Consider the following 26,968-nt stretch of genomic DNA (forward strand, 5'->3'; position numbering starts at 1 on the left):
CTGTGCAAGCTCCCTGCGCGTCCCCGTCACCATGACGCCATTTTGATTCGAAAAACATGACTGAGTTTTTCCTGCTTTGCGTGATACACTTAGGCCCGCATTTGACTTAGTCTGCGTGTAAGTATGTGTCTGAAATATCGCGCGTTGTAAGCAATAACATTTAACGGCTAATGTACAAGAGGTAGTCATTTATGGGACTTAGAGACGCTGCACTTGGCTAACGTTACCGGAGTGGAGCTAGCTAACATTAGCCTGTGCTGTCGCAGACTGACCCCTTCAAAACAAATCACTATCCGCTCATAGGCTGCGAGCTAACACGGCTAGCTCCGACTTAGCGCGACAGCTAGGTACTTAGTTTCTGGACGAAATAAAACTCTTCTGCGGATCCTAGACACAGACGGAAGGATTACCAGCGGATGTTAGGCTGAAGGTAAGTTTTTCTGAGGAAAGACGGGTTTCACATGAGCTAAAAGGGAATGTTAACTTCGCAATGACAAAGTTAGCCTAAGTTGGAGATCGCTTCAAGTTGGCTAACTCCGCTCACTGTAAGTGGCTAATTAGCTGATCTGCTAACCCGAGGAAAAGAGGAATTAAAGCGAGTGTTGGGCACATTGTTCGCAAACGTTTCAATCATTATTCAAAACTGGCGATCTGATTATGAAGTGATTAAAAATAGATCATACATCGATGTTTACGTGATGGGTTAGTTTACAGTAATAGTTAACTTTTCCCTTACTGATGTTACTCAGCTGTATCAATACAACTTCTCGTTACTATCCACAGGTCGCAATAAAAAACAACCGTAGAACAGTTGTTTGACTGAGTTTCTAAAGAAGTAGTTAAACTAGTAAACGTGTGGAGTCGTGTGAGGCCAGCAGGGATCAAGCCTAGCCCAGGTTGTGTGTTTAGGATAGTGTGTGTACTTTAGCTTTAGATTGATGGATCTTGTTGAACTCCTGCTCATAACTGACAGTGGAAAACATTGTAAATGTGTGTTTAAAGCTGGTTTTAGTTGTTGGTGTCTCCACTGGCTTCGAAGTAAACAGAAATCTGAGCTCTGCCACCAGTCAGTTGATGTGGATGTCATGCCAAGGCGGTGAAAGCTCACTTACACACTTAAGCTTCACACTAGTGTACTCTATTGTCAGCATTTATTCTTTTTTTTATCATCGAGCTACGTGTGGATGTATATCTGTGAAGCCTTACATTGACCTGGCTTTGCACCGTGGTCTGTCACGTGTCCTTATCCTGTGTCCAACTCTAACATAAATGGTCAAAGTCTATGTGCTAACATCGGTTTGACAACTGCAAACATAATCCACAATAGGAGTTGGAAAGCCGTTTGTGTCAATAGTAATGTTTTTAATAATTTTTTTGTAATGTACTAAGAGGAAACTATATTCATGATAGGGCTGGGTGATATGCCTGGAAAAATGTATGTTTCATATCAGTCGATATTGATAATTATTGATTCAGGTTTTTTTTTACTTATTCAAAATGAGAACCAGAAGAAAAAAGATCAAATTTAAATACTTTTATTTTAAACTTGATGATTACTATTTAAAGAGATCAACAAAACTATTGGAAAATAAATAAATAAACAGTTCAATGTACAAATATAGACATTAAATAAATGCTTAATCAAAGAGAATGTGCAAAAATTTTTGTAAATAATAAATCAGTGCACACCTGAGGTACAACTAACATCCTTGACATGAAACAAACAACAGGGTATGAAATTAAGAAAATATGGGGGCAATTTTGGCATTTATTGCCTCATTACCTCCGCCAAGAGTGGTGTGTGTGTGTGTTAGTGTGTTAGTGTGTTAGCAACACACTGAAAAGTTATGAACGAATTTGGATGAAATTTTCAGAAAAATTGATAAATGGGACATGGAAGAGGTGATTCAATTTTGGTGAAGTTCTGGCTACCTGTATATATATGTACATATATATATATATATGTGTGTATATATATATATATATATGTGTGTATATATACCATTCAATTACCCATCCACACTGTGGAACTTCTGCTATAAAATAAAAATATATCGATACACATGATATTGTCTGTCAGCCAGTTAGCAGGATAACTTGAAAAGTTATGAATGGATTTGGATGAAATTCTCAGGAAAATTGATAAAAGGGTAAATAAATTTTGGTGATGTTCTGGCTACCAAAATAATATATATAGCCCATTAATTTTCCCATTCATATTGTGGAACTTGTGATGATGTCACAGGTTTTCTCAGAGTCAAGGCTCAATGTTGACAGGTATAGATGGTAATCCTGAGTTTACCATGTCACCGTGACTGGAGCATGTTAGCTGAGCTTCAGCTGCTTTTCTAGTTTATAATGAAATTATTTTCTTAGAAAAAGGGATGACAACTCTAATAGTGTTTTTACTGTTTAATATACTGTAAACCACTGCTTCTGAATCATGTTTATTTTATATCTGAGAATACGTTACATAAGTTAATGGTTGATAAATATCTGGTGGTGACACATGAAACTACTAATGTACACAGCTAATTTGGAGCGGCTCTAGCCGTTAATATGCCTACATCCTCCATAATGCCTTGCGGTTCTGGGTCAGGGGTTGTTTCTGGGTTTTTTCTAACCGAGTTCAGTGAAATCATTGCACATGTTTTCTACTGATATTGATAACATCTCTATCACAATATATCGTTATCGTTTTCTCGCCCTGGCCTTATTCACGGTGATCTGTAGATGATGACACTTTTACAGCTTCTGTCCATGTAAGTAGCCACAGGACAGTAAACACAGCAGTTTCTGTTTCTATTTAGTTAATCATTGGATAGTGCTTGTCTCTAGGTTTGCAGTGCCACCGGGTGAACAATTGGTTGTTGTCAATTGTTTCCTTTTTTATTTTTACAATCATCAGATGAGGGAGAGTTCTTATAAAGATGTCTGTTTAGAACCCTTTGTAATTTCACAGGCTCTGTATTTGGGCTTACTACAGTCTGTTGTCTGTCTCACAGCATCTACAAGTGATTCCTGTAGTGCTCCTATTGTTCCTCTTCTCACCATGTGTTTCATGTGCAGTTGGCTGTTTTTTGTCAAGTTCTATTTTAAAAGTAAAGTCGAGCATTTACTTTCCTGCTCGTTGTCCACAGGGAGCATTCACAGGGTTATTATTGCACTTGTGTACTGAGTAAATGTATGCCAGATGGACAGTGCGGCAGCATGCACTTGAAAAGGTTTGTCTGAAAGAAAAAAGTGAAAGAAGGAAGCACTTTGGGTTTCTCCATATTACATCTGACCAGCTGAACGCGTGTTACACAGGAAGGCACATTAGCTCCACAAAGTCATCCAGCTATTTGTATTGTATCCCAGCTGTTTGTCAGAAGTGGCTCCTGCAACAATGAAACACAGCAGAGCACAGTGATTTTATAACACTTAATGATGATCATTGGGCCTTCAGATTTCACAGAATGGTGATATAAATCAATAAGAGTAGGGATATCATTTATTGTGATGCTATTTCATTGAATTTAGGGTAAGGATGCACAATTCTGTATTTTTGGCTCATTTGGCTTATAGCCAAAGCCAATATTTTCCCTCACACCTATTTGCAGAGATCATGTAGTTTCTGTAGACTTATTTCAGAAGTCATCTACATAGTCTTACTTAAAACATGTCGTATTTATTCAGGACCATTTTTTACTTTTATTTAAAAAAATATATATATTACAGACACTTGCAGTTAATTCTACTTAAAAGATTTACTACCTACTCAACTATTTACATTTAGTATTCAAGTGTTAAAAACTGCATTTTTACGACAACCAAGCATTCAGTGTCACAGCTATCAATAGACCTGGGAAATATATTGAGATTCAAGATATATTGAATTTTTTATTTTGGTGATATAGAAAATTACAATATCGCCTGTATTGATATATTTTTATTTTATAGCTTATTTTGTATTAGAATATATGTTTTAGGAGTCTCTGCTTTCACTACTTCTCAGAATATGTAAAGCACAGTTAGCTGAGTAGGTCCTAACCCAGACTTTCCCCTAAACAAGCCACACTACAGGACTTACTCACACATGCTGTCCCTTATAGCAGAAAAAGCCAAAAGTGGCACATATTGCTTAGCTGTTTGTTAATAAATGTGCCTGTGTGGCATTTTTTATCAGTAAAATTAACCCAGAATTGTCTTTCTGATAAGACTTTATTGAGTTAAAAATATTGAGATTCATATTCGTATATCGCCATTTTGAGAAAAATATCGAGATATGAATTTTGGTCCTTATCGCTCAGCCCTATGACAAAAAATGTCAAATCGTTTAAAAAAGGCTCGATTATGAAGCATGTCTTTTGATAAGTATGTCCTTGTTATGTTTGTGTAAGGCCTAAAATGTTTGAATGTGTCATGCTCTCATTGGTTCAATAATTACTGCACTTTGCCCTTGTGTTTTTCACAACTTTCTGCAGGTTTTGGTGAGCTTATCAGCGCGTCATCTCCTACAGAGGCCTACGTTTTAAAAGGAGACCCATGCTGATAAATGCCAGACACCGCCACACTCTCTGTCTGCACAAACACAAATGCCTGCCTGCCCGCGGGGGAGGTCTGATTAAAGATATTCACATTTTATCCACAGGTAGGTTTCCACAATTTCATCTGTTTACACAGACGCCAATGACATTTTTCAACATTGTAGTCCTTTTGTTGTCATCACTGAAGCAAAGAAGTCACAGTAAATGTTGTTAGAAATTATTTTGGATCTACATCATAACATTTGGATACTTTTGTGTGCAAACTTGTGTGTTTTCCAGGGGTGCACTGATTGCAATTTTTTGGCCGATCACCAATTTTTTAAAAGCCTGACCTGCTGATTTTGGCCAATCTCGATTTTTTTTATTTATTGTAAAACCTTGAACAATACCTGTGAAACAATACAAATGTGTTCTTTTAACTGCACATCAGGTAGTTATTTTAAATATAAATGAAAAGTTTAGAACATTGCTGTCCAAAATACAAAATTCTATCACTTCCTTTAGTCTTTCATTTTTCACATTTTATAAACAAAATAAATGTGTCCAACAGGTTACACTGCAGACATGTTTTCAGCTCTTTGCCAAAAATAAAGTGCACAGCAGTATTTTGGTTTAACAAATCAAGAAAATCACAGGGTTTGAGGCAGATGATATAATAATAATAATAAGTTACAGGACAAATTAACAAAACATCTTAAAGCACCAATAAAGTGTCCTGAGTTTTAAGTTTCCTTGTCGAGCAAAAATTTAAAAAATGCTCCAAATAAAGCTGCTTTTTAGATATTTAAATGTAAAAATATCAATCTAAAAATGACTTCAAATTTCAAAGCTCTTAAAAGTCAAACATTCTACAGAAATAATAAAGTGCATCATGTGTAACATTTTCATAAGTCAAAGGGTAATGACAGAATGAACATGACACAGGTTAGTTGTTTTCTTTTTACAGTCACTTTTTCATTAGTGGAAGGTTTTTCTTCATATCCAAAGCCGTGAGCTCCATCATTTTCCTCTTTGTAACTTTGCTCTTTTCACTGCTGATAGGAGTTAACAGCAGATGATTGGCCCTTTGCTCCGCTAGCTTTAGCATTAGCTTGATTGCCGAACTGCCGTCATACTGAGCTAATTGTGCTCCAGTTATCCTGTGTAGCAAAGGCATGCGCAGCATGCACGTGCACACATGACCTGATGGGCGGGTCTGTCAGTCATCTCAAGCAGAAGAGGGCAGTGGCTGACTATATGACCCACTTTAAGACCTTTGCAGAGGTAGAAAAGATTGTCGGAAAAGATCGGTTTCATATGCAAGGATCCGCCGGTCCCCCAAAATAAGAGAAAGTGGCACGATCGGTGCATCCTTAGTGTTTTTGAAATGATTCAGATTATATCATCTACATTTGTTTCAGTACTACCACTGTGGTACTAAAATCATGCTAATACCATGCTTTATAAAAACAATGCTGATTTAAAAAAAAAAAAGTTTGTTCTAAACCAGCAGTCTCTTTTTCAATCAGAATCTTTGTTTTAGTGTAACAAATTTGCGCTTTTACAAAGTAGCGTCTCTGAGATTTTTTAGTTCTTTGCTTGATGAATAAAAACTTGTGTACAGGTAGGTGTTGATTCTGGTGTCGAAGCAATTAGACTTTCTGTTTCACCTCCCATCCCAGATGATTCTTTAGCTCTGAAACTGTCTGGTTATGAGCTGAGAGAAGCTGAGAGAGCCTCTAGTGAGGTCACTGGCACTGCGCTGGCATCTCACCAAATGCTTTTCACTTGTTTACATTATTTTTCTTTCCCATTTCCAATTTTTATGTTCATTTAGTGTGGGTTTTTCTTTTCTCTTCTACACTCAGGGCTGTGCCCCCCCTCCCAGCAGCCACTATGTTTTGGAAGTTTGACCTGCAGACCACCTCCCACATTGACCAGCTGCTGGACCGGGACGACGTGACGCTGAGAGAGTTAATGGAGGAGGACGACGTCCTGCAGGAGTGCAAGGCCCAGAACCGTCGGCTGCTTCTCTTCCTCTCCCAGGATCACTGCATGCAGGAGCTGGTCACACTCATCACCACAGAGCCTCCTGCTGACCTGGAGGAGAAGAGCCGCTTTAAGTGAGCCCACACAACCATAACTGTAAAAGATACAGATAACAATGTACTCATAAGCGTGTAAATACACTCAATACTGTATTTCCCTGACTCCTACAGTAAAGGTGTATTTGTAGGCCCACATAAACACCTTTGTAATCCATGTTTAGAAAATCAACATGTGTGTCTAAAAAATACACTGTCAAGCGTAGTCATGAGCAACCATGGCTTTCAGTTTGGAAATGTTTTATCTTTGAGCCATCATCCTGGAAAACAATTATGAGCTTTATTCCTGCAACGGAAATTAAATTATTGTTTCTTTAAACAAAATGTAACTTGGAATTTAACCTCATTTGCATGTTTTGTGACAATATCACAAATTCACACACAAAACGTGTGGACAAAGAGACGGAAATTTCAAATCTTGAGCAAAATGTCACCACAAAATTTCCTGTAGTGTAAATAGCAATAAGATACAGACTAAACCCTTACCTACATGTCTTGGGACAATAGCATGTATTTTAGAAATATTTTTCATTGTGAAATGGTCATAGCAAAAACATACAGGTATGTCAAAGCTGACAGTAACATAATCTCGTGTGATTTATTATGATAGATATTGATCACGGGTAGTTGAGGAAAATGTTGCAAACTCTAAATAAATCTGCTTGAACAGATTGTTAAAGAAACAAATATGCAATACAATTCCAATAGTTTTTGTTTAGTTTGGTACATTTGAACTGATGTATAGCAGGATAAATGACAGGGATCTGTTTTTATTCTTTCCCAAACTAGGAACTGGCTAGGTTTGGCTGCATGAGGGCCCTTCTGAACATTGAACATGAAAATTGAAAAATATTTTTTTTTGTACTCAAAGGAATTTAGTCCTACTCTTATTTAAAAAAAAAAAAAATTACCTTTTTCAATAAATATGACCTTTTTTACCCAATTTTTTGAAATTTTATTGCAGGGGGCTGAACATTTATTTTTTTGGAAACCACTGTATTATACAAAATATTTTTTTTTTTGTTAATTTGTCTATTAAAAAAGAATTTGCGATAACAATAATAACTTTGAATAAAATTTTTTATTTATAGAATAAATGTTTAAAATTAAAATCCTTTGCAAAGAATTGCGTTTACGTTTGTGTCGATGTTTTGAAGAAATCATATTTTATTTATCCAATTTTGAAGGGTTTAGTGAATGCACTGATTGCAGGGTATAGTACCTCCAATAAAATTATAAAATAAAATTCGTTCTTGTTTTTCTATCTTATATTTCACCAGGTTTCCTAATATAGCGTGTGAGCTCCTCACTTCAGATGTGTCCATTATAAATGACAAGCTGGGTGGTGAGGAGTCTCTGCTGGAGATGCTCTATCACTTCCTGGAGCAGGACCCACCCCTCAACCCGCTGTTGGCCAGCTTTTTCAGCAAAACCATCGGCAACCTTATTGCCAGAAAGACCGAGCAGGTACGCTTCAAGCCTTAAATCACAAGCCTGTGTAAATAAATTGTTTGTTTTTTCACGGATTGAATTGTTTATTTATTGTGTTTTTTGGCAGGTTATTACCTTTTTAAAGAAAAAGGAAGGTTTTATTGGGCTGGTGCTCAAACACATTGATGCCTCAGCCATGATGGACTTGCTGCTTCGCCTCATCAGCTGTGTAGAGCCCGCCCCCTTGAGGCAGGAGGTCCTGCTTGTAAGCTATTAAGTCTCTCTGAAAAAAGTTTGTGTTCAATGCAACTCTTTCAACTTTGAGTGATTGTCTCTTATTTGTTTTGTGAAGTGGTTAAATGAGGAGAGATTGGTACAAAGGCTCACAGAGCTCATCCATACAGGCAAAGACGAGGAGGTGAGTACACAGAACGCCTGTTTTTATCATGATGTGCTTGCTGTGAGATTTATAAGAAAAACTTTGACTTAAAAATGTGCCATGAAGAACTTTGTTCCTTCACTTTTTAAGCCAATCTTTTTTTTTTCGACAGAGACAATCAAATGCGTCCCAAACACTTTGTGACATCATTCGCCTTAGTCGAGACCAGGCCAATCAGATGCAAGAGAACATGGAGGCTGACCCACTATTGGCTGTACTAGAGTCGTAAGTTTGCAGTTGTTTAATGCAGACTGTAATAGTCTAATGATGTGCGTGCTGTCATGCAGGGGTCGTATACACTTTAATTTCTGTATCCTGGTTATACAATGTCTTCAGCAGGGGTGTTGAAATAAATTGTTTTTACGATGCATCGCTGGGACGTAACATAATGGATCATAGCGTTAAGCAGTCAGATCAGTATGATCTCCATTCTCATTATTTAGAAAGTGCTTCAAAAATCAATAACATAAATGTCTTAACATTATATTATAATTCAAAATAAATAAACTTCGTAGGTCTATGTCTTCCTTTATCTGTGAGAAATTATTTTATCTTCAAATAAAACTAACACTTCTGTTGCTTCTAGTGTTTGTCCTGCTGAAACAAAGGACACTGAGTTTTAACACAGCACATACTAACACTACATCAAACCTCTCAGTAGTGTTATTTTTCATAAAAGTAGATAATGTTAAGCACTACATGCCCCAACAATTAATTAGATTAATAAACAAAATAAACAGTAAAGGTCTAGCATGGCTACTGCATCCTTACAAAACAAATCATTAATCCTTCAACATAGCAGTGTAACTTAGAATATAGTAAATTAAGTTTCCATAGAGCAGCTTTAAGATAAAGCCCCTCCTAAACTAATCCTTGTGCAGTAGCTGCAGCTCCATCCTCTGCTTCATCAATCTAACAAGCATCTCACTGAGGTGAACATGTGACACAGTCTTTACATCAGCTCCTCTGAGACTCATGAGTGGCTCTCATTCACAGTTAAATGCGGTCAGTCTTTGCTAACGTAACATAGCGTCACTGTTCAATACAAGTCCGACGTGACAGAGGTCTGTGATTAACACGTACGTGCAGCTCGGCTCATTAAAGCTCTTACCAGGGCTTTGGATTCATCACAGAGGGCAGGGATTACCTTTTCAGTGAAGCTGTTACATTATGAAGCTCATACTGAGGCTGCAGCGTCTGTAACAGGAAGTGAAGTGCAGGGTTCTCCTGTTCCGTTCATTAAGTATAAAATGTGTCCAGATATCCGCTTTTAAGATAGGTACGTTTCTAATTACTCTCGTTTTGTTTTTGTGTCCCTCCATCATACTGTCCTGGACTCATTTTCCAACAATTCAATAAGACATTCTATTTTAAATTTACAACATATTCAATGCATTAAAAAAAGAAAAGAAAAACCACGGGTAGTAATGTAGGAAACAGAGAATGAAACTGATTATTCTAGATGATAATCGAATCGAATCCAGTGAAGACCAGTGAAGATGCACAACTCTGTTCTTCAGTGTGTCTGTGAGGCCCTTCACGTTTTTAGCTCATGTTTTGCTCCACAGCTTGATACTTCCTTTCTTTGTTGTGCAATGATAATGAACAACATGTAGCACTGTTTGCACACCATTCTAAGGCCTGCACTCCTATGTGTGACAGGCAGGAGAGTGTAGCTGGGCTGCTAAAGAACATGTTCGAAGGGGAGAGGAGTGAGGCATCCATCGTTAACGGAACTCAAGTGCTACTTACCTTACTGGAGACCAGGAGGTCTGGGTGAGTCTTTCCTTTCTGCTTCTGGTTTGCTCTGTTTCGTGACCTACATGTGAACAGTAGAGTCTCTGTAATAGTAACTTTCATCAGACTAAAGCTGGTTACTTTATGCTCTTTTGTTTTCCAGGTTGGAAGGGCTGATGGATCTGTATTCTCAGGGTTATGAAAGGTCTTACACTGTCAACAGCAGTATTTTAAATGCCATTGAGCCCCATTTAAAGGACTTCCAGCAGCTTCTTCTGGATCCCCCCAAGGTAAACACAATGACAGCCTGAGCATCTAATGCTGTGTTTCCCATACTTTTTTTTTCGTGACACCATTTTGATGTTGCAAATTTCTGGCAACCCCAGACACGTTTTTCCCTCAAAAATTAGTTTTTTCATCATGTCTTTAATACTGTTACAAATACAGAGTAGTTAGTATCTAGGGCTGGGCGATATGGCCTTTTTTTTTTTTTTTTTTTTTAATATCTCGATATTTTCAAGGTACAGTATATCACGATATATGATATATATCTCAATATTTTGCCCTTGCCTTGAGATGATAGCCAAATGTCACACAGGGATCTTTATTAACAAAGGTATAGAGAACATCATCATTTATAAAACAAATTATGTGCATTTGTACACATTTTAAAAACAACTTCAGCTGACCACAGTGCTGTAGTTTTTTAAATTTATCATTATAATTAACTATCAATTATTTATTTATTATTACTGACAATTGTGAATTTATCAAATACAGAATATATAAACAGTTGCATACACTCACGCTGTAATGATTGCCTTCTGAGGACTGTCCCTTTAAAGGTCCGATGTCATGCTATTTTTCACCCATCTCCATTTGGTCTAAGAACCCCAAAACATAGTATTTGAGGTCCATTTTCCCAAAATTGCCTGTTTTCCGGAGTTTTAGCCTCTGAAAAGTCACTTTCTGTGCAACTCTACACAAACGGGCTGATTTGACTTCCTCCTCCCTGCACTGTGACGTAGGGCCAGAGGACGGCCCACCCACTCCGTAGCTGAGCTCATGCTGCTTTATAAACACGAGACAGAGCGTGGGTGCGGGGCGTTCACCGGTACATACATACACTGTAGAAAATGCATATATAGCACTGAGTGAAGGACGCTGAAATGCTCACCTTTGTGGGCGTGTCTGTTTACATGTCAATCACGGCACAGAGCTTCCTGGAGGCGTGGCTTCTCCAGCTCAGTGGCGCATCAAATTTGTCATCAAAGTGGGAAAGCGTCATCAAATTGAAGCGAGGTGTTTGTGCTCAGGGAATCAATGAAAAAAACACTTTGGGCATGTGTATGAAGCCCAAATAGCACTTCATGATGTTTAAAGCACAGAAAAATTTAAGGGAGCCATGGCAACCTTGGTAACAAGGTCAGAAATATATCTCTATCCTATATATCTTCAATAAATAAACGCAGATGACACAACTATATCTATCACTGAACCCAGATGACTATGGTCCCATTGAGGTGTTGTGTGACTGTTTAGAAAAAGTAAACTGCTGGGTGAGTGAAAACTTCCTTCAACTAAATCATGACAAGACGGAGGTGATTGTCTTTGGTAACAATGAAAGGAGGACTGCTGTCAGCAATTATCTTGAGTCTCAATCTTTAAAAGCTAAAGACCAAGTCAAAAACCTTGGTGTTCTGATTGACTCTGATCTTACATTCAGCAGTCAGATCAAATCTATCACAAAAACAGCTTCTACCACCTAAAGAACATCTCCAGAGTGAAAGGTTTAATGACTCAGAAAGATCAGGAGAAACTGGTCCATGCTTTTATATCCAGCAGACTGGACTATTGTAATGGTCTTCTGACAGGAATCCCCCAAAAGAGTATCAAACAGCTACAGCTGGTTCAGAACGCTGCAGCTCGGGTCTTAACCAGAACAAAGAGGTCAGAACACATTAGTCCAGTTTTAAAGTCTTTACACTGGCTCCCAGTCAGCCTCAGAATAGACTTTAAAGTTCTGCTGCTGGTGTATAAATCTGTGAATGGGTTTGGTCCAGAATACATCAGTGAGATGTTAGTCAGGTATGAACCCAGCAGGTCTCTCAGATCTATGGACACAGGTCAGATAGTGGAGCCCAGAGTTCACAGTAAACATGGTGATGCTGTTTTTAGTTGTTATGCTGCAAAGAAGTGGAACAAACTGCCAGCAGAACTGAAGTCAGCATCTAATGTGAACATTTTTAAATCAAAGTTAAAGGCACTTTTTTCTCTACTGCGTATGATTGAGAGAAAGATTTTTGGTCATGTTGTTGATGTCATGTGTTTGTTGATGATTTTAATTGATTTTACTGATGATTTTAAATGTTCTTATTGATTTTAAACAATTGAATGTTTTATCATGTCAAGCACATTGAGTTGCATTGTGTATGAAATGCGCTATACAAATAAATTTGCCTTGCCTTGCCTAAATATATTGATAATTTTTAAAAACATATCTCCCACACTAGTATGAGTGCACAAAGTAAAAACAAGCACCAGCTCAGATATTTTTATAGTGCATTTTATTTTAACCAGATTTATATTAGTGAAAGTATACAACACAGTTATTTGAGATTTTGTGGTGTTTCAAAATAAATATTTGAACTTATTTTCTTTCCATAGAAAAGTGCAATATTGACGACCGTCGGTGTTCTTGAGCAGCCTCTGGGGAACGCCCGTCTTCATGTGGCCCGACTGGTGGCTGCTCTTCTGCAGACCAGTGCACCCAGTATCTGCCAGGAGCTCTGCAACCTTGCTACCATGGATCTACTACTGGTAGGCTACACTTTTTTATGATGTGCGTTTGAGGCGATGCTACTGACTCCTGTGCTAAAATGAATCCCCTTCACTCATGTGATGGTGGGAAAACCCTGAGCTGACTTTTGTGTGGTTTGACTAACGTGTTAGATTGTGCATGTGGAGGAGGCTTCAGATAGCTTCCTATAGTGTGTTAGTGGCTACGGTTACATGATGTTTTTCTTTAATTCGGAATTATTAATTCCGATTTAAATCATTCAAAATTAAAGTGTTCTGCTTCGTGTTTACATAGAAATGGTAATTCCCGAACGAGGTTTACATGGAAAACAGGTTTGTTAGGCTTTAGATAATTCTGCTTTAGGTCTGGGGGTTGGGCAGGGGGGAACATGACGTATCATGTCTATCAGGAAAAACACACAAACTTTTTATTGTCGGCAATAACACAGACGACCACACATGAGAACTGTTTTTACCTTTATTTTGATTGTAATTTTGAAGCAGCAGCTCGGCAGTAACACATGGTTTCAGTTTGGACCACGGAGCGGAAGAGAGATAGGAACTACTCACCGGTATAAAGCCCAGTAAAACTCTGGAAAACAATCACCAGGAATAAATATTTGCTCCCTGGTAAAATGATAAACTGGTGATATTACAGCCTGTACATGCAGTACGGGGACGCATTTAGTCCGCCTCCAGGTCCTAGTGCCAGCCGTGCGGTGAAGCCTGTTCCGTTTACAGAGGTCTGTGTGTGTTAAGTCTGTGTGTGTCAAGTCTGTGTGTGTCTGTGTCAAAGTCCGCATGTTCATGCCTCCGTCCATCTACTCTTTTCATTATATCCATGTCTTTTAAGACTCTTATTAAATAGTCTAGGCTGGAGTCTTGGCCGCCGCCATCTTGGATTATGTCGTCACCAGCGCTTCATCGCCGCAAGTCGCACATGCGCAAAATGATCCGAATTAACTTGAAAGCCGCTTTAAGTGTTTACAAGAAAGAGGAATTATCTAATTCGGAATTAAAAACGGAATAAACCAGCCACCTAATTCAGAATTAACTTTAACTAGGAAATGAAAAAGTTGTATCGGGACATCCCTAATATCGTATTGCGAAATACCTGATGATACCCAGCCTTATTTAATTTGTTTTTCTTTTTAATGTTATTATTGTTAAAAAAACAAATAAAAAGAAAGTTGCAAAAGAAGAAGGAATAAAGATGAATTGGATTAACAAAAGGCTGGTCTAAAGGCAGGGGACATTGATTTCCTTATCAGTGGGCCTGACCAAAGGCTAGAGTGAGTATGTGCAGGTCAGCTGACCGCTGCTGCACTACTTAAATAACATGACTCATTTAAAACAAAATGTTAATCAATGTAGTTGTTGATGTATTCTAGTGTGTTTTTATGGCGCCTAATGCTAATACTGTTGAACCTTTACTTATTTGCACAGGATCTGTTCTTCAAATACACCTGGAATAACTTTTTGCACTTCCAAGTTGAGTTATGTGTGGCGTCCATCCTGAACCACCCCTCCTCAGAAGAGCAGCACAGCCCCAGCTTCCAGAACCATGAAAGAAACGCAGCAGCGGCCAACAGTGAGGGGCCGGGTGAGGGAGAGGAGTCGGGCGGGCCCAGTGACCCACAGGCCTCCATCCACAACAGCCTTGTGGCACACGTAAGTGATCAGTGATGTTCATGCATGTCAGAGACTTGGTTTCTAAGTGACTCTCTGTGTTCTGTTCAACCCTCAGCTCTTCCAGAAATGTCGACTGGTTCAAAGAATTCTCGACGCATGGGAAGAGAATGACAAAATCCAGTAAGGACTAGTCCAGATGCTTCTGATGTCAAACACAGTCTGTTAGATGTGATCCATCATTTATAAGTGTAGTAATGGGGCTTTGTGACGTCAGGTCTGAGGGGGGAACCAGGAGAGGTAACATGGGTCATCTGACCAGAATTGCCAACATGGTCGTCCAGAACCTGGAGAAAGGTTCAGTTCAGGCCCAGATCTCTGAGCTCATCAAAGGTGACAAAGTTTTGGATAGTTGAGATTTGAGTGTGAAAACCATATGCAATAAATATCCCTGCTCTGCTCTCCTGTTCGCAGAGCTGCCAGAGGACTGCAGAGGTCGCTGGGAAAGCTTTGTGGATGAGACTCTGAGAGAAACCAACAGAAGGAACACGGTAGAGTTGGTGAGAACTCACAACAAAGGAAACTAATAAATAAACTCCATCTCCTGTTTTTTTTATTTTTTTTTGAAGTTCTCCAAGTTGTGATGAAGATTCAGGATCAGCCAGACAGAATGTCAGAGCAGCAGTTACCAGCTTTGTTGGCCTTATAATCAGATAGATCGCAAAATATAATCAACAAATGTCAACAACGTGTCCTGTTTTATTTTTTATTGCTACTTTAATTGTGGTGGTTTTAATTTCTACAGCATTTGTTCAGTCACAGGTAAGAGCAGAGAGACAGTGATAGAATCAGTTTACTTTGTTTGAACCAATCTATGTTTTCACTGAGTCAGAATGCAGTGTGTTTGTTCATTGATTACACAAAGCTACTGACACAAGTGATGCTCTCCACTCTGTGTGTAGGTCAGCACACACAACATGCACTCGTCTAGTGAGGACGACGACATGGAGAGCCCCTTCCCCAACGACCTGTCCCTGCAGCAGGTCACACAGCCTTTTCTCTTTACCTACTGACTATTTTACACACAATCCTTAAGTTTTGCGCAGCGTTCCAGCTTCTGGAATAGATTACCGTAACTTCCGGACTATAAGCCGCTACTTTTTTCCCACTCTTTCAACACTGTGGCTTAAACAATGACGCGGCTAATTTGTGGATTTTTTGCGGTCTGATCAGTCATTTTGTCACACACACCCTCATCATGGCAAAGACTTGGACAAATGTTGTCAGGGAGCGAGAGAGGCAGCGCTGCAGTGCAGCTTGGATAAAGTAACAGTCGGCTAGTTGGTAATCGAACAATAAACAGCATAAACTTCTTAAAGGAGTCATATTATGAAAAATCTATAACAGAGAAAATTGCCCCGTTTCAAATTTTCTAAATTTGTGATGTCACAAGTGAAATTGGGAATCAGTGATGCCAGATCAGATTGACAATAACCTGCCCAATCACATCTTAGAACCTGCCCATTCCAATAAAAACAGCCCAAACACGAACTACGAATCTGGCAACACTGTGTTTGTGACACAATGCGACGCAGCTGTTCAGACAAAACCGCGGACTATCGCCTTCAATGAACTATTCCTGTAATCTCTACACGAGATAATGACAAGAAAGCAACGTAGCAGCTCCGGTAAGTGTTTGAAACAGCTGCTGTTGCTGTTGAAGCTGCTGTTGCTGCACAGCGCATACACTTCAAGAAACAACGTTTTTCTGACTCAAAATCATAATAGCCACTTAAATGTCCACGTGTTTTACTGTAATGTGCAGTTTTTTGGCTGAAAACAATAACAAGTGTGTGTGAATAGCAAAAGAAAGTTGCTAGGGTTCAACTGTTGTGTGGAGTCCGCGTCTATAGACACGCCCACTCACACAGCCCGGTTTTATAATTTGTCAGAAATGGACTTTTCAGATGCTAAAACTCCAGAAAACAGGCAAGTTTGGAAAAATAAATCTCAAATACTATGTTTTTGGAGTTCTTAGAACAAATGGAGATGGGTGAAAAATTGCATAATATGTCCCCTTTAAAGGGGCAGGATTATGAAAAAAATTACTTTATAATGGTTTTACTACTGTGATATACATTCATTTAGCCTCATTCAGAGGACCAAAGTTGAAAAACTTCTGTTTCCTTCCTCCCTTGTTATTCCACATTTTGTAAAAAAGTCAGCTCCAAATGGCCGAGTTGGATTTTTCCCCCATTATTATGTCATAAGGGGGAAGCTCCTCCTCCTGACAATCCTGGCTCCTCCTACCCTACTTAAGAATGTGAGCTCCTCCCTCTTCAACTACCTCAGCGGTAAATCAAACATAGCGAAGGCAGGTTGATATTACAGTTAATATGAGAGTATTATCTTTACGTTCAGTAAATCGATAAACCGAAGAGCGCTAACGAAATGTTATGACTATAACTTCTGGTACAAGGTACAACACATATAGTATGGGATATCACGCCCCTGCGTGGCCCTACTGAAAACACCTCTAATTACGCCTTTAAGGCAGATGATCTGTGATGACATGAGCCTTTGCCCTGCACATAAATTCGGCTGTCGTCACAGTCGTCACTCAGTTCAATAGCCGCTCTTCACCGAGCCCAGCAGCGCAGCGGGGCAAAGAAGTGTTGTACCGCTAAAGCGGAGAAGAAGTCCCATGGGGGGCAGTAGCCGAAGCAGAGACAGAGCTAACTAGCTGCAGCTTGTTAGCCCTACTTGGTAGAGTAGGTGTTCTTAGCAAGGTGAAGAACATAAGAACTATGGGTAAGACTGTGACGACAGTTATATTTATGGTCAGGGAGGAGCCTTACATACGATATCGCAGATCATCTGCTTTAAAGGCGTGTTTAGAGGTGTTTTCATTAGGGCCACATGGGGGTGTGATATTACACACTATATGTGTTGTACCGAGTGAATTGACTGAAAGACAACACTTAGTTTCACTTTTAGTAGCCGTTGTACCTCCTTGTATCGCTTTTATGGGATGATCTGACGTGTTTGTGCCCCAATGCGATGCAGCGGTTGGAATAAACAATGGACTATTGTCTTAGATGAACTATTTCTGTGGTCATATGAGGTGAGAAGGAAGACTCTTAATGATTTACTGTTGCTGCTGTGATAAACACACGCTGCTTCAGCGTGTGTTTATCACAACATCTTAAGACTATACAGCGTGTGTGTTTATGCCTACTCATGCATATGCATTAAGGCCCAAAAAACAGCTTGTTTTTAGGAGTGCTCTGAAAGTTTGTGAAAATGAATGTTGTTGGGGGTTCTTGGAACAATTGGAGATGGGTGAGAAATAGCATAATACTGGGCATTCTAATCACCGCATTAGGTTTGTTCAGGAGCATTCGGTGCTCTGGACTCTGAGGCTGATGGAGAAGCTTACGTAGAACAACCTGGCTACAGACTGTCTCACCTGTTCTGATCTCCACTTTGTCTACAGTAAAAATCAGCCAGTTTGTAATGGAAAGAAACAATGAACAGCATAAAGTTGCCAAATCCCTAAGTTGGATTTGTTCAGAAGCGATCACGTCTGTATTCTGTCTCAGAGTCTGGACTCCCTGTGATCGCTTTACCATAAAAAGCTGTAAATGGACTGATATGTAGACATGGAGCAGTGAGGAGGAGACTTCATATGGGTGAGGAAACTTAGTTGAAACACGGAAATCTCCTTAAACCTAACATGTACAAAAGCCCGCCTACCTGCCCCCTCTGATTGGCCGAGTCATTTGAAGGGCACCCTCATCAGCCAATAGAGTGCGGCCTATGTGACAATGCGGCCAATATACAGTAGTGGTGCGCTTTATAGTCTGGAAAGTACAGTACTCATGAACACAAATGGTGGCAGTTGATAGAACTTCACATTGTTTCCCACTTTCTCAGACCTTCTCAGACTATCAGATCCAACAGATGACCGCCAACTTTGTGGATCAGTTCGGCTTCAACGATGAGGAGTTCAGTGAACATGAGGAAAATATCAAGTAGGCATTTGTTTTCTTCTGAAAGTTAATCATCAAACAGCTGTTTATTTTTAGTAGCTGTAAACTACAAAGAAACTTTGTGGCAGTAGGAATGGTCACTAAGCATCGTGTACACAGCCTAACTTTCTGCTCTTCTCTCCTCAGTGCCACATTTGACAGAATTGCAGAAATAAACTTTAATCTAGATGCTGATGATAATAGTGTAAGTGAAACCTAAAATCATCTACATAATCCAACTGATACAGCTCTACTATCTGAAAAACACACACACGTCATAAAGCTCTGCAGTAAACTTTACTAGAATGCTCATGATACATACTGTTGATACATGCCTTTAAGGACAATCTGCTTATGTGCCTGATCATAAAGCTGTTTTTAGTTAAGTGTTATTTTCTGTGTGTCTGACAGGCCAATGCAGCTGCTTTTGAAGCCTGTTGTAAGGAGAGGATACAGCAGTTTGACGATGCTGATGAGGAAGAGGACATTTGGGAGGAGAAAGAGATCAACTATGCAACACAAGCTAAATCCAGAACAAGGTAAAATCCAAGTGAAGCTGGAGGAAAACCCTTAAAACAAACCTGATAGTAATGTGTTCTGTTTTCAGGTTTGGAGTGTCCCAGAGCTCAGAGGGAAGCTCGAGGAGCAGCTTGGAAAACGGAGGCCGGGACAGGGATCAGGGCTCCGAGTCGGAGGAGGAGGAGGAATCGGAGCAGAACCCCTCAGAGACGGGTAGGTGGAGCTAATGTCACAGGAAGAGGAAGGAGGAACACTGGGAACACTGGTTGTGTGTGCAGGTCCAGGCTGGACAGCAGATTTCAGGGATTCTGGAGGTTCTCCATCATCTCCAGCAGGATGGGAGGGCTCAGCAGAAGGAGGAGCAAAGATGGAGGAAAGTGGCTGGGCCTCCTTCACTGAGTTCCAGGCTTTCTCTGGGTGAGAAGAAAACTAGTTGAGCTATGAGGCCTAATGGAGGTACCTTCTAATGACACTTCAGGGTTCTCGCCAGGAATTTTTCACAGTGTGGGCGGATCGCGAGGTATACGAGTGAGCGCCGCTGACGTGAATGTTGTGCATCCCCCCACCCAGAACATTTTGAAATGTATAACTCTTCGACAGTAAAGTAGTAAAGAAGTAAAGCTAAAGTTGTTTTTTGTGATGATGAATGTAGTTAGAGTTACTCTTGTTTGGTATAGGTCCTCCACTAATAAATACTTTCAAACACTGTAGAAACAAGAAATAACAGCGGGGCCCTATGAGTATATCCGATTTTGTGGTCACATGACTTCCGTAAAGTGATACATTCTCCAGATCACATGACCTGGCCAAAGATGGTCAGTCTCTCCAAACTTACACAGTCGGTATTTCAAGAGGGAAGCCCCACTCGGCGCATTGATACTGTCAAATACTGTATATTGGCCAAGGAATCATTTAAAATAACTCATAGGGCGACCGTGGCTCAGGTGATAGTGGGTCGTCTTCTGATTGAGAGGTTGGGGGTTCGATCCCAGTACCTGACTATGTGTCGAAGTGTCCTTGGGCAAGACACTGAACCCTAAGTTGCTCCCAGTGGTCGACTAGCGCCTTGCATGGCAGTCCTGTCCCACTGGTGTGTGAATGTGAGAGTGATTGGGTGAATGAGCTGATATGTAAAGCGCTTTGAGACTGCTTCAGTGTGGTGATAAAGCGCTATATAAATCAAGTCCATTTACCATATGGGTCAACTCTTTAGGTCAAAAATTCTGCGGTGTGGCATTAAATCAGGTATTATGTGGGACACCCCCCAATTAATTAATTTAGAGATTATGAAGCACACTAATTATATTATATTAATCGAGCCTAAAAAGTAGACCTGACCAGCCCGAGCCCAACAGAACCCAGCCTGAACCTGTCCGACCAGAATGAAGCCGATTTCTTTTTATTCCTGAACCCGTTTTGACCAGACAGTATTGACATCCGTGCGTCCCCATGTAGAATGATCCATTGCGAGTTATAAACATCACGTGCAGCTTCATGTGCCGCTACACGCTACTTCTGGTTGAAGCACTGTTTATATTGGACGATGCACACAGGCAGCATCGGGGGCAGCTAAGACGCTAACACAGGCATGCCTGGAAGTCCAAGTGTGCAACAATTATTTCAAGGGTACCGATTACAAAAGGAAAAAACTACATAAGAGCCCCCCAACGCTGGTTGAAACACACCGTAGGGGAGAAAATCACACCGTAGGGGCCCCTTACGCTCAACAGCACTGGTGAGAACCCTGCACTTTCTATGAGATAAGACCAGTTTGTTCCTGTTATAAGGGGCTACAGACACTCACCCTCCAACACAGACCAATCCATGCTCAGCTACTGACAGCTTCCTCTGTTCCAGGGCTGAGGGCCGTCGTAGGTGCAGCTCCCCTGTGGATGGAGGCAGCACTGATGCAGATACACAAGCCAAACAGAACCACGAGCAGAGCAGTAAGTGTTCACGTCACACTCCCACATGTTCTTCAGCAGGAACCACTCACACTGTCACTGAACCCTCTCTGTCCTTCAGAGGATGATGATGCCAGCACGAGTCGTCAGTCAGCAGGAGACGAGAGGAAGGCTCCACCCGTGGCCTCAGACAGTGGCTCCTCTCACAGCGAGGAGGACACTGCTGCTGCAGCTGCTTCTGCCAAAGTCGTCGCCGTAGAAACGACGTCCACCAACAACCCAGCTGACCTCAAAAGGTACAAGAGTCCAACGCAAAGGCGTAGAAATCCAACATGCACTGATTTGAATATGAGTGTTTGCTGCTTAAAGCAGCGGTTCACTGGGAAACCACAGGTGTGCGTGCACGCGTGCAAACATCTATATTTGAAACATAATTGGCACATGCATGTAATTGTAGACTACACAGGGATTTGAAATGACTGCATGGATGAAGGTCGCCTCTCCATAAAAAGCAGGTTCTCTATAAAGTAAAGAAAGAGTCAGAGCTGAGGAGGAAACAGGCTGCAGCGCTTAGGCAAGCTTTAGCATCAACACTGAGCTCAGCATTAGCAACGCCAACGTAGCATCACTGCACATCACCCTGCTGTGATAGCCCTCTATTAAAACATAGCCCTTCCCTCCGCCCTCTTATCTGATTGGTTCATCAGAGCCCCACCAACATGTAATGTTTGGAGTCCATATTGATAAGGATTTGTTTTTTTTTTTTTACAAAGCTGATAACTGAAACATTGGCTGTATATATATGAAATGAGAACATTGTTATGCACAGGATACATAATGTACATTAACACAGATTCTTATAGTACTGAAATATGATTTAAGACAAAGAAGCAGAACACGACTTTAATTGGTAAGACTGTCAAAATAAGGACTGTAAAGCCACTGATGAATAAGAAATGGAAAACGTATGTAACCTGTGTTTCTGGAATACAATGTAAAAAAAAAAAATCAAAACAAAGTTGCTTAAATCTAATATATTAAACATGGACAAGTTTAAAAAAAAAAAAAAAAATGTAACTAAACAATGAACTAGTGACCTCTCATTAATGCTGATTTAAAAATAGGAGCTTATAATGCAGAAAGCAAAGCACTGAGCCACAGAATATCCACACATTAACAAAGTTAATACATCAGTTGCATATTATACATATTGAAAGATGTCATTGAATGAAGCATTTTACTTCCTGTTGTGACCTTTCATAGTAAAGCAACAATGATTTTGGCCTTAAACTGTACATTTATTTTAATTTTTGTGACAACATTTTTACTTTTCTTGAACTGAGAAAGAAAACTATTAGAATATTCAGACTACTTAAAGCTGCTGCAGATGATAATTTTTTTTATCCGATAAAGACGTGATGTAGGCCTCATAAATCAATGAATCAAAGATCATTTGTTAAAAGAAAAGAAAGATGTTAAAGGTTTTAAGTTTGTTTTGATCTCCACTGTAAACACCTTTATTGACGTTATTAAAAAAGTTTTCCCCATTGCATTGTGGGATATGAAGTCCTGTAGATGGATGCATCGAGGTTATACTTCGTTGTTACTGTGATTTCTTGTGTTTGCCCCAAAAACACTGGCAAGGTGACAATGGTGGATGTTTATTATGAGGCTCACGTGGAAGGAAATACAGAGAACAAATGAATCAAGCCAATCGCTGTCCTTTTTCTCTGGTGAAGGAACACAAGAAACCACAGTAATAGTGCACACTTCTATGCATCTGTCTACAGCAGCTGTTCCCAAACAGGGGTACGTGTACCCCTAGGGGTACAGGAGCACATTGCAGAGGTACTCAAAAAGATTTAAAAATAAAATTATAAAATAATTGGGAATTGTTCCTAGTTAATTTTTAGGCTTTTTTTGGACAAAATTCACTACAAACAGTAAAACTGTGCAAAAAAATACTATAATTTCTTGTAATTTAATGAAACAGGATTATTTTACGCTGTAGAGGCCATTTTACCACTTCTGACAATAGGAGACAATAATTAGATACATTTCGCAAAGGAGACTGTATGGGCTTATTTGCTTGGTATTTTTTATTAATTTTAAAAATAGATAAATTCCACTTTAAATTTCACTCATTGTTTAAAATTTGTTGATTAAACCTTAGGGAACCAATGTTGTGAACCAATGAGAAACAGGGGTTTAATAGAGCCCGCTCTTCCACAAATAAAAGTATATGAAATTATGGGGAGGGTACCTTTAATATGAAGGGGGTACACATGATTTGACAAAAATGCAAAGGGGGTACATGGGACAAAAAAGATTGGGAACTACTGGTCTACAGGACTCCACATCCCACAATGCAATGCTCTCTTCTAAAAAACGAGCAGAAAAACTTCAGTGACATCACTTAAGTCTGACCCGCCCCCTCCAGGAGGTACTTACACTGGCAGCAGGCCAAATTCAAGTATATCCAACTGCAGCCGCGGGTACAGTAAAAGCTACGCCCCCTACAAACCACGCCCACGCAAGCATTGTTTCAATGTTCCGCATCGCCTTTGACTTGATCTGACATGTTTTGTCACACAATGCGACGCAGCGGTTGGACAAAACAAATGATTATCACCTTAAATGTACTATTCCTGTCGTTAATAGAGATGAGGAGGAGGAGAAAGTGACATATCAGCTTAACACCGGTCTTTGAAGCAGCTGAATGAGTCACCTGCTGCTGTGATAAACACAGCCTGAAGCGCTGAGACAGACTCACAATAACAATAGCTGCCTAATTAGCCATGTGTTTTACTGTAATGGCCAGTTTTTTGGCTGAAAACAATAACAACAGTGTGTGGATAGCAAAAGAAAATGTCTTGATGATCATTGATCTTCCTCACAAGAGCAAGGCATGAAGTTTGTGTCTGTAGACACGCCCACTCATTAATATTCATAAGTAGGCCCTAAAACAGCCTGTTAGAACTGCTCAGGAAGTGACTTTTCAGAGGCTAAAACTCTGGGAAAATAAACCTCAAATACTATGTTTTTGAGGTTCATAGAACAAATGGAGATGTGAAAAATAGAATAATACTGGATCTTAATGTTCTGTGGATTTGTCATTCAATGTGAGGGCGTGTTTAACAGCATGTTTGTGTAGTTATGTGTAAGTCATAACTTTATCTCTTCATTTCAACTATAATAGATAGTTAACCTGCTCTAACACAGTTCAACAGTCACGTTTTTCCTCTGACTGTGAGCCAATGACCAACCATTCATTTACTTTATTTACCAACAGTGAAAAAGTGAGTAAAGATCTATGAGGAAAATGACCATTAAAAAAAAAAGGAAGTGTTATGATTGTCTTAATGTAAACGTTTCTCACTCTTTAGAACAGTGTGAATTTGATCACAGCCTTTAGTGTCTATGTTCATGATTTATTAGAATAGTTTCTTTCACTGAATCAAAGCCAAAGCAGCTGCAGCTCGCAGGAGGGAAAGGAACGCTGGAGAACAGCAGCATGTGATGGATTTACTGTTTATGGACACGCTTTAGTTTAATGTGATCAATAGTTTGATTGTTACTATGTGTGTGTGTGTGTCCTACAGTGAGGAGAGCTCGCTGTCTGTGGAGAAACTCTCTCTGTCAGATACACAGAAAGACAGACGGTGAGTCAGTGACATTAGCTGCTAATGCTAACTCTGCTAGGACGCTGTACAAGTGCCTCATGTTTGTGTGTCGCCCACAGAGAGGAAACGCCGTCCACCGAGGTGTCGTTAAATGGGCCCCTGTGAGGCCCTGCCAGTGTTGTAGTGGACCACTCTGTGCCACGTCATGTGACCGGGACACTGCCAATCAACAGCGATGATGGAGGGACATGTGGAGCGCAGAGGATTCATCTTCATACTCTCTCCCCTCCTGATGTTGCACATTATTTTGTGCGTTTTTAATGTAGCAGCGATCTTTGGAACGTCAACATCTGACGGCAACATCATCGTTTTTTTTTTTTCCGTTTCTTTTCTTTTTTTTTTTTAATGTCCTGAAAGATTTCTGTCCGGCTGCGCTCTGACGGACTTTTCCACGCTCGACCTAATGGATAGCACAGGCTAACTTTTACTGATGCCTCAACAATAAATGCGTGTTTTTGAAAGGCTTTGGTTGTGTTGACGTGTAGGAGGAGCTTCAGCACTGGTGGATGTGTTGGAGCACACAGGATGGAGGCTGTGCTGTGCTGTGTGTGATGGCTGTAATGCTCTGTGAATGTGTGAGTGCTGCAGGCTCCATGAACAGTGTTACTGCGCTCTGCTCATGTGCAATAATGTCACACGTTCATTTTATTATTTAACATGAGTTCAACCCATTTTCTTTCTAAAAGAATTCCTCGAGTGTTGGCCAAACAAATCTGGATCTAATTTCCACTTTTAGTGCATGTGTCACTTGTTTCCTGTTGACCTAGAGCTAGTGAACCAAGACCTTCTGATTGTAACCACCGTTCAGTTCTTACTGCTTTCCCCTTAAATCAACCAAACGTTATCTACCTATATACAAATATCTACATTTAAAGGTAATTTTTTTACCAGCAATTCTGAGATTATTCTTGTTTGTTTCCTCACATGGCGGGATGTGGGTTTTTATTTTTAATGTTTGCTCTCGTTTGTTCAGAGCAGCAGCTTCAGAGGGAGCTTCAGGCCTCTGTACCAAGTCATTAGGTTTGATGATCCATGTTAAAGGAAATTAAAAGTCTCTGAATGAGCACATTTACAGAAAAAAAGCGCTAAAAAAAAAACCTGTGCTTCAGCTTCCTGCTTGTCCTTCACCTCTGCTGCAATGATCCGTGTTTCAGAAGAGGAGCTTTGTTTTTAAAGCACACATTTAAAAAAAAAAAAAAAAAGAAAGATGCTTAGAATAAAAACAGTATCACAAGCTGACTCTACCTCCAACACTGCACCTGAAACATACACATTATTTTAGCTACAGAGTTTTAGTTTTCTTTTCAGTTTAAAGGTGATTTTCTAAAAAACCTTGACACGCTGCAGCTGATTTTTCTGTTTTCATTGGTTCGTTCTGATTGATTTTGTGGTTTTTTGTTTATCATTTGTCCATCTCCTCTCCATGTATTTATATATATCATACAACATGCCATCACCTGATCTGTTTTATTCTTTGACTGATTCGATGTTTTAAATGCAATACATCAATAATTGTTAGAAAAAAAGCCTTTGGTAACACTTAACTTAAAGTTTTATATTTAAAGCGAGGGTAGGTAATTTTCTCAAGATACACTTTTTAAGTTTTTGGTTGAAATTTTCTTTATTTTCTAACAGAAATTAAGATCTTATGTGCTCTGAAAAAGGAATGAAGAAAATCATGTCATCTGTAGCAGCTGTAAACCTGTAATAATTTCAACCAATGAAAAAATACGGTCCGTTTTTTTTTAACCAATCACGTCTCCCTGTTTGTTCTCGACCCCTTGTGTGCGTGAGCTCACACTCAAAGCGCATCACCGGTGACGGACTTATAACAGTTTTTAATCACTTTTTTTAACATATATAATGATAAAGTTTATTGTTTACTTACTGCTGAATGAGACAACGTAGTTTCTACACAATACAAGGGATGAGCTGAGCTCCTCTTCTGGAGAACTGGTGCATGTGCTAGTGCATGTAAGTGAGATGGAGCACAGAGGGGAGGGGGTAACATTCAAAATCATGCTATCTTTAGAAAATCACCTCCCCTGCCTTTAAGGCTGGTATTACGCTGTCATTAGCATGAATAAGGTGTCGTTCATTACCCTAACCCCACTAGATCCCTCCTCCTAAACCAAAAAATGTCAACATAGCGCCAAAGGTGTCATAAATTAGCCAACAACACC

At 39.8% G+C, this 26,968-nt stretch overlaps 1 protein-coding gene across 4 annotated transcripts; it reads left to right on the forward strand.

The window, feature by feature from the left end:
- On the forward strand, positions 1 to 26,246 carry ppp6r2a (protein phosphatase 6, regulatory subunit 2a). 4 transcript variants are annotated; one of them, XM_028449000.1, is made up of 24 exons: positions 1 to 430; positions 4,467 to 4,633; positions 6,377 to 6,631; positions 7,894 to 8,080; positions 8,172 to 8,309; positions 8,397 to 8,462; positions 8,596 to 8,708; positions 10,146 to 10,259; positions 10,384 to 10,510; positions 12,888 to 13,040; positions 14,466 to 14,690; positions 14,767 to 14,831; positions 14,926 to 15,041; positions 15,123 to 15,208; positions 15,611 to 15,691; positions 18,585 to 18,682; positions 18,827 to 18,884; positions 19,091 to 19,218; positions 19,287 to 19,411; positions 19,477 to 19,615; positions 21,056 to 21,144; positions 21,224 to 21,398; positions 24,705 to 24,764; positions 24,845 to 26,246. In XM_028449000.1, exons 3-24 carry the CDS (start codon positions 6,405 to 6,407, stop codon positions 24,888 to 24,890), a joined length of 2,616 nt encoding a protein of 871 aa, XP_028304801.1. In that variant the 5' UTR covers positions 1 to 430; positions 4,467 to 4,633; positions 6,377 to 6,404; the 3' UTR covers positions 24,891 to 26,246. The 4 variants fall into 4 exon arrangements, with proteins under 4 accessions (XP_028304801.1, XP_028304804.1, XP_028304802.1 ...); XM_028449003.1 differs by having other exon boundaries at positions 15,123 to 15,199; XM_028449001.1 differs by having other exon boundaries at positions 15,132 to 15,208.
- Positions 26,247 to 26,968: the final 722 nt, after the last annotated feature.

This window comes from Gouania willdenowi, chromosome 6 (genome assembly GCF_900634775.1).
Source record: "Gouania willdenowi chromosome 6, fGouWil2.1, whole genome shotgun sequence".
Classification (NCBI taxonomy): domain Eukaryota; kingdom Metazoa; phylum Chordata; class Actinopteri; order Blenniiformes; family Gobiesocidae; genus Gouania; species Gouania willdenowi.

Bases quoted from the DNA above. Each gene is read 5' to 3' on its own strand.
- ppp6r2a (XM_028449000.1), top strand. From the start codon at position 6,405: ATGTTTTGGAAGTTTGACCTGCAGACCACCTCCCACATTGACCAGCTG. The intron at 10,260-10,383 runs GTGAGTCTTTCC...TTTGTTTTCCAG, and splicing joins CTGGAGACCAGGAGGTCTGG to GTTGGAAGGGCTGATGGATC. The intron at 19,616-21,055 runs GTGAGAAGAAAA...CCTCTGTTCCAG, and splicing joins GAGTTCCAGGCTTTCTCTGG to GGCTGAGGGCCGTCGTAGGT.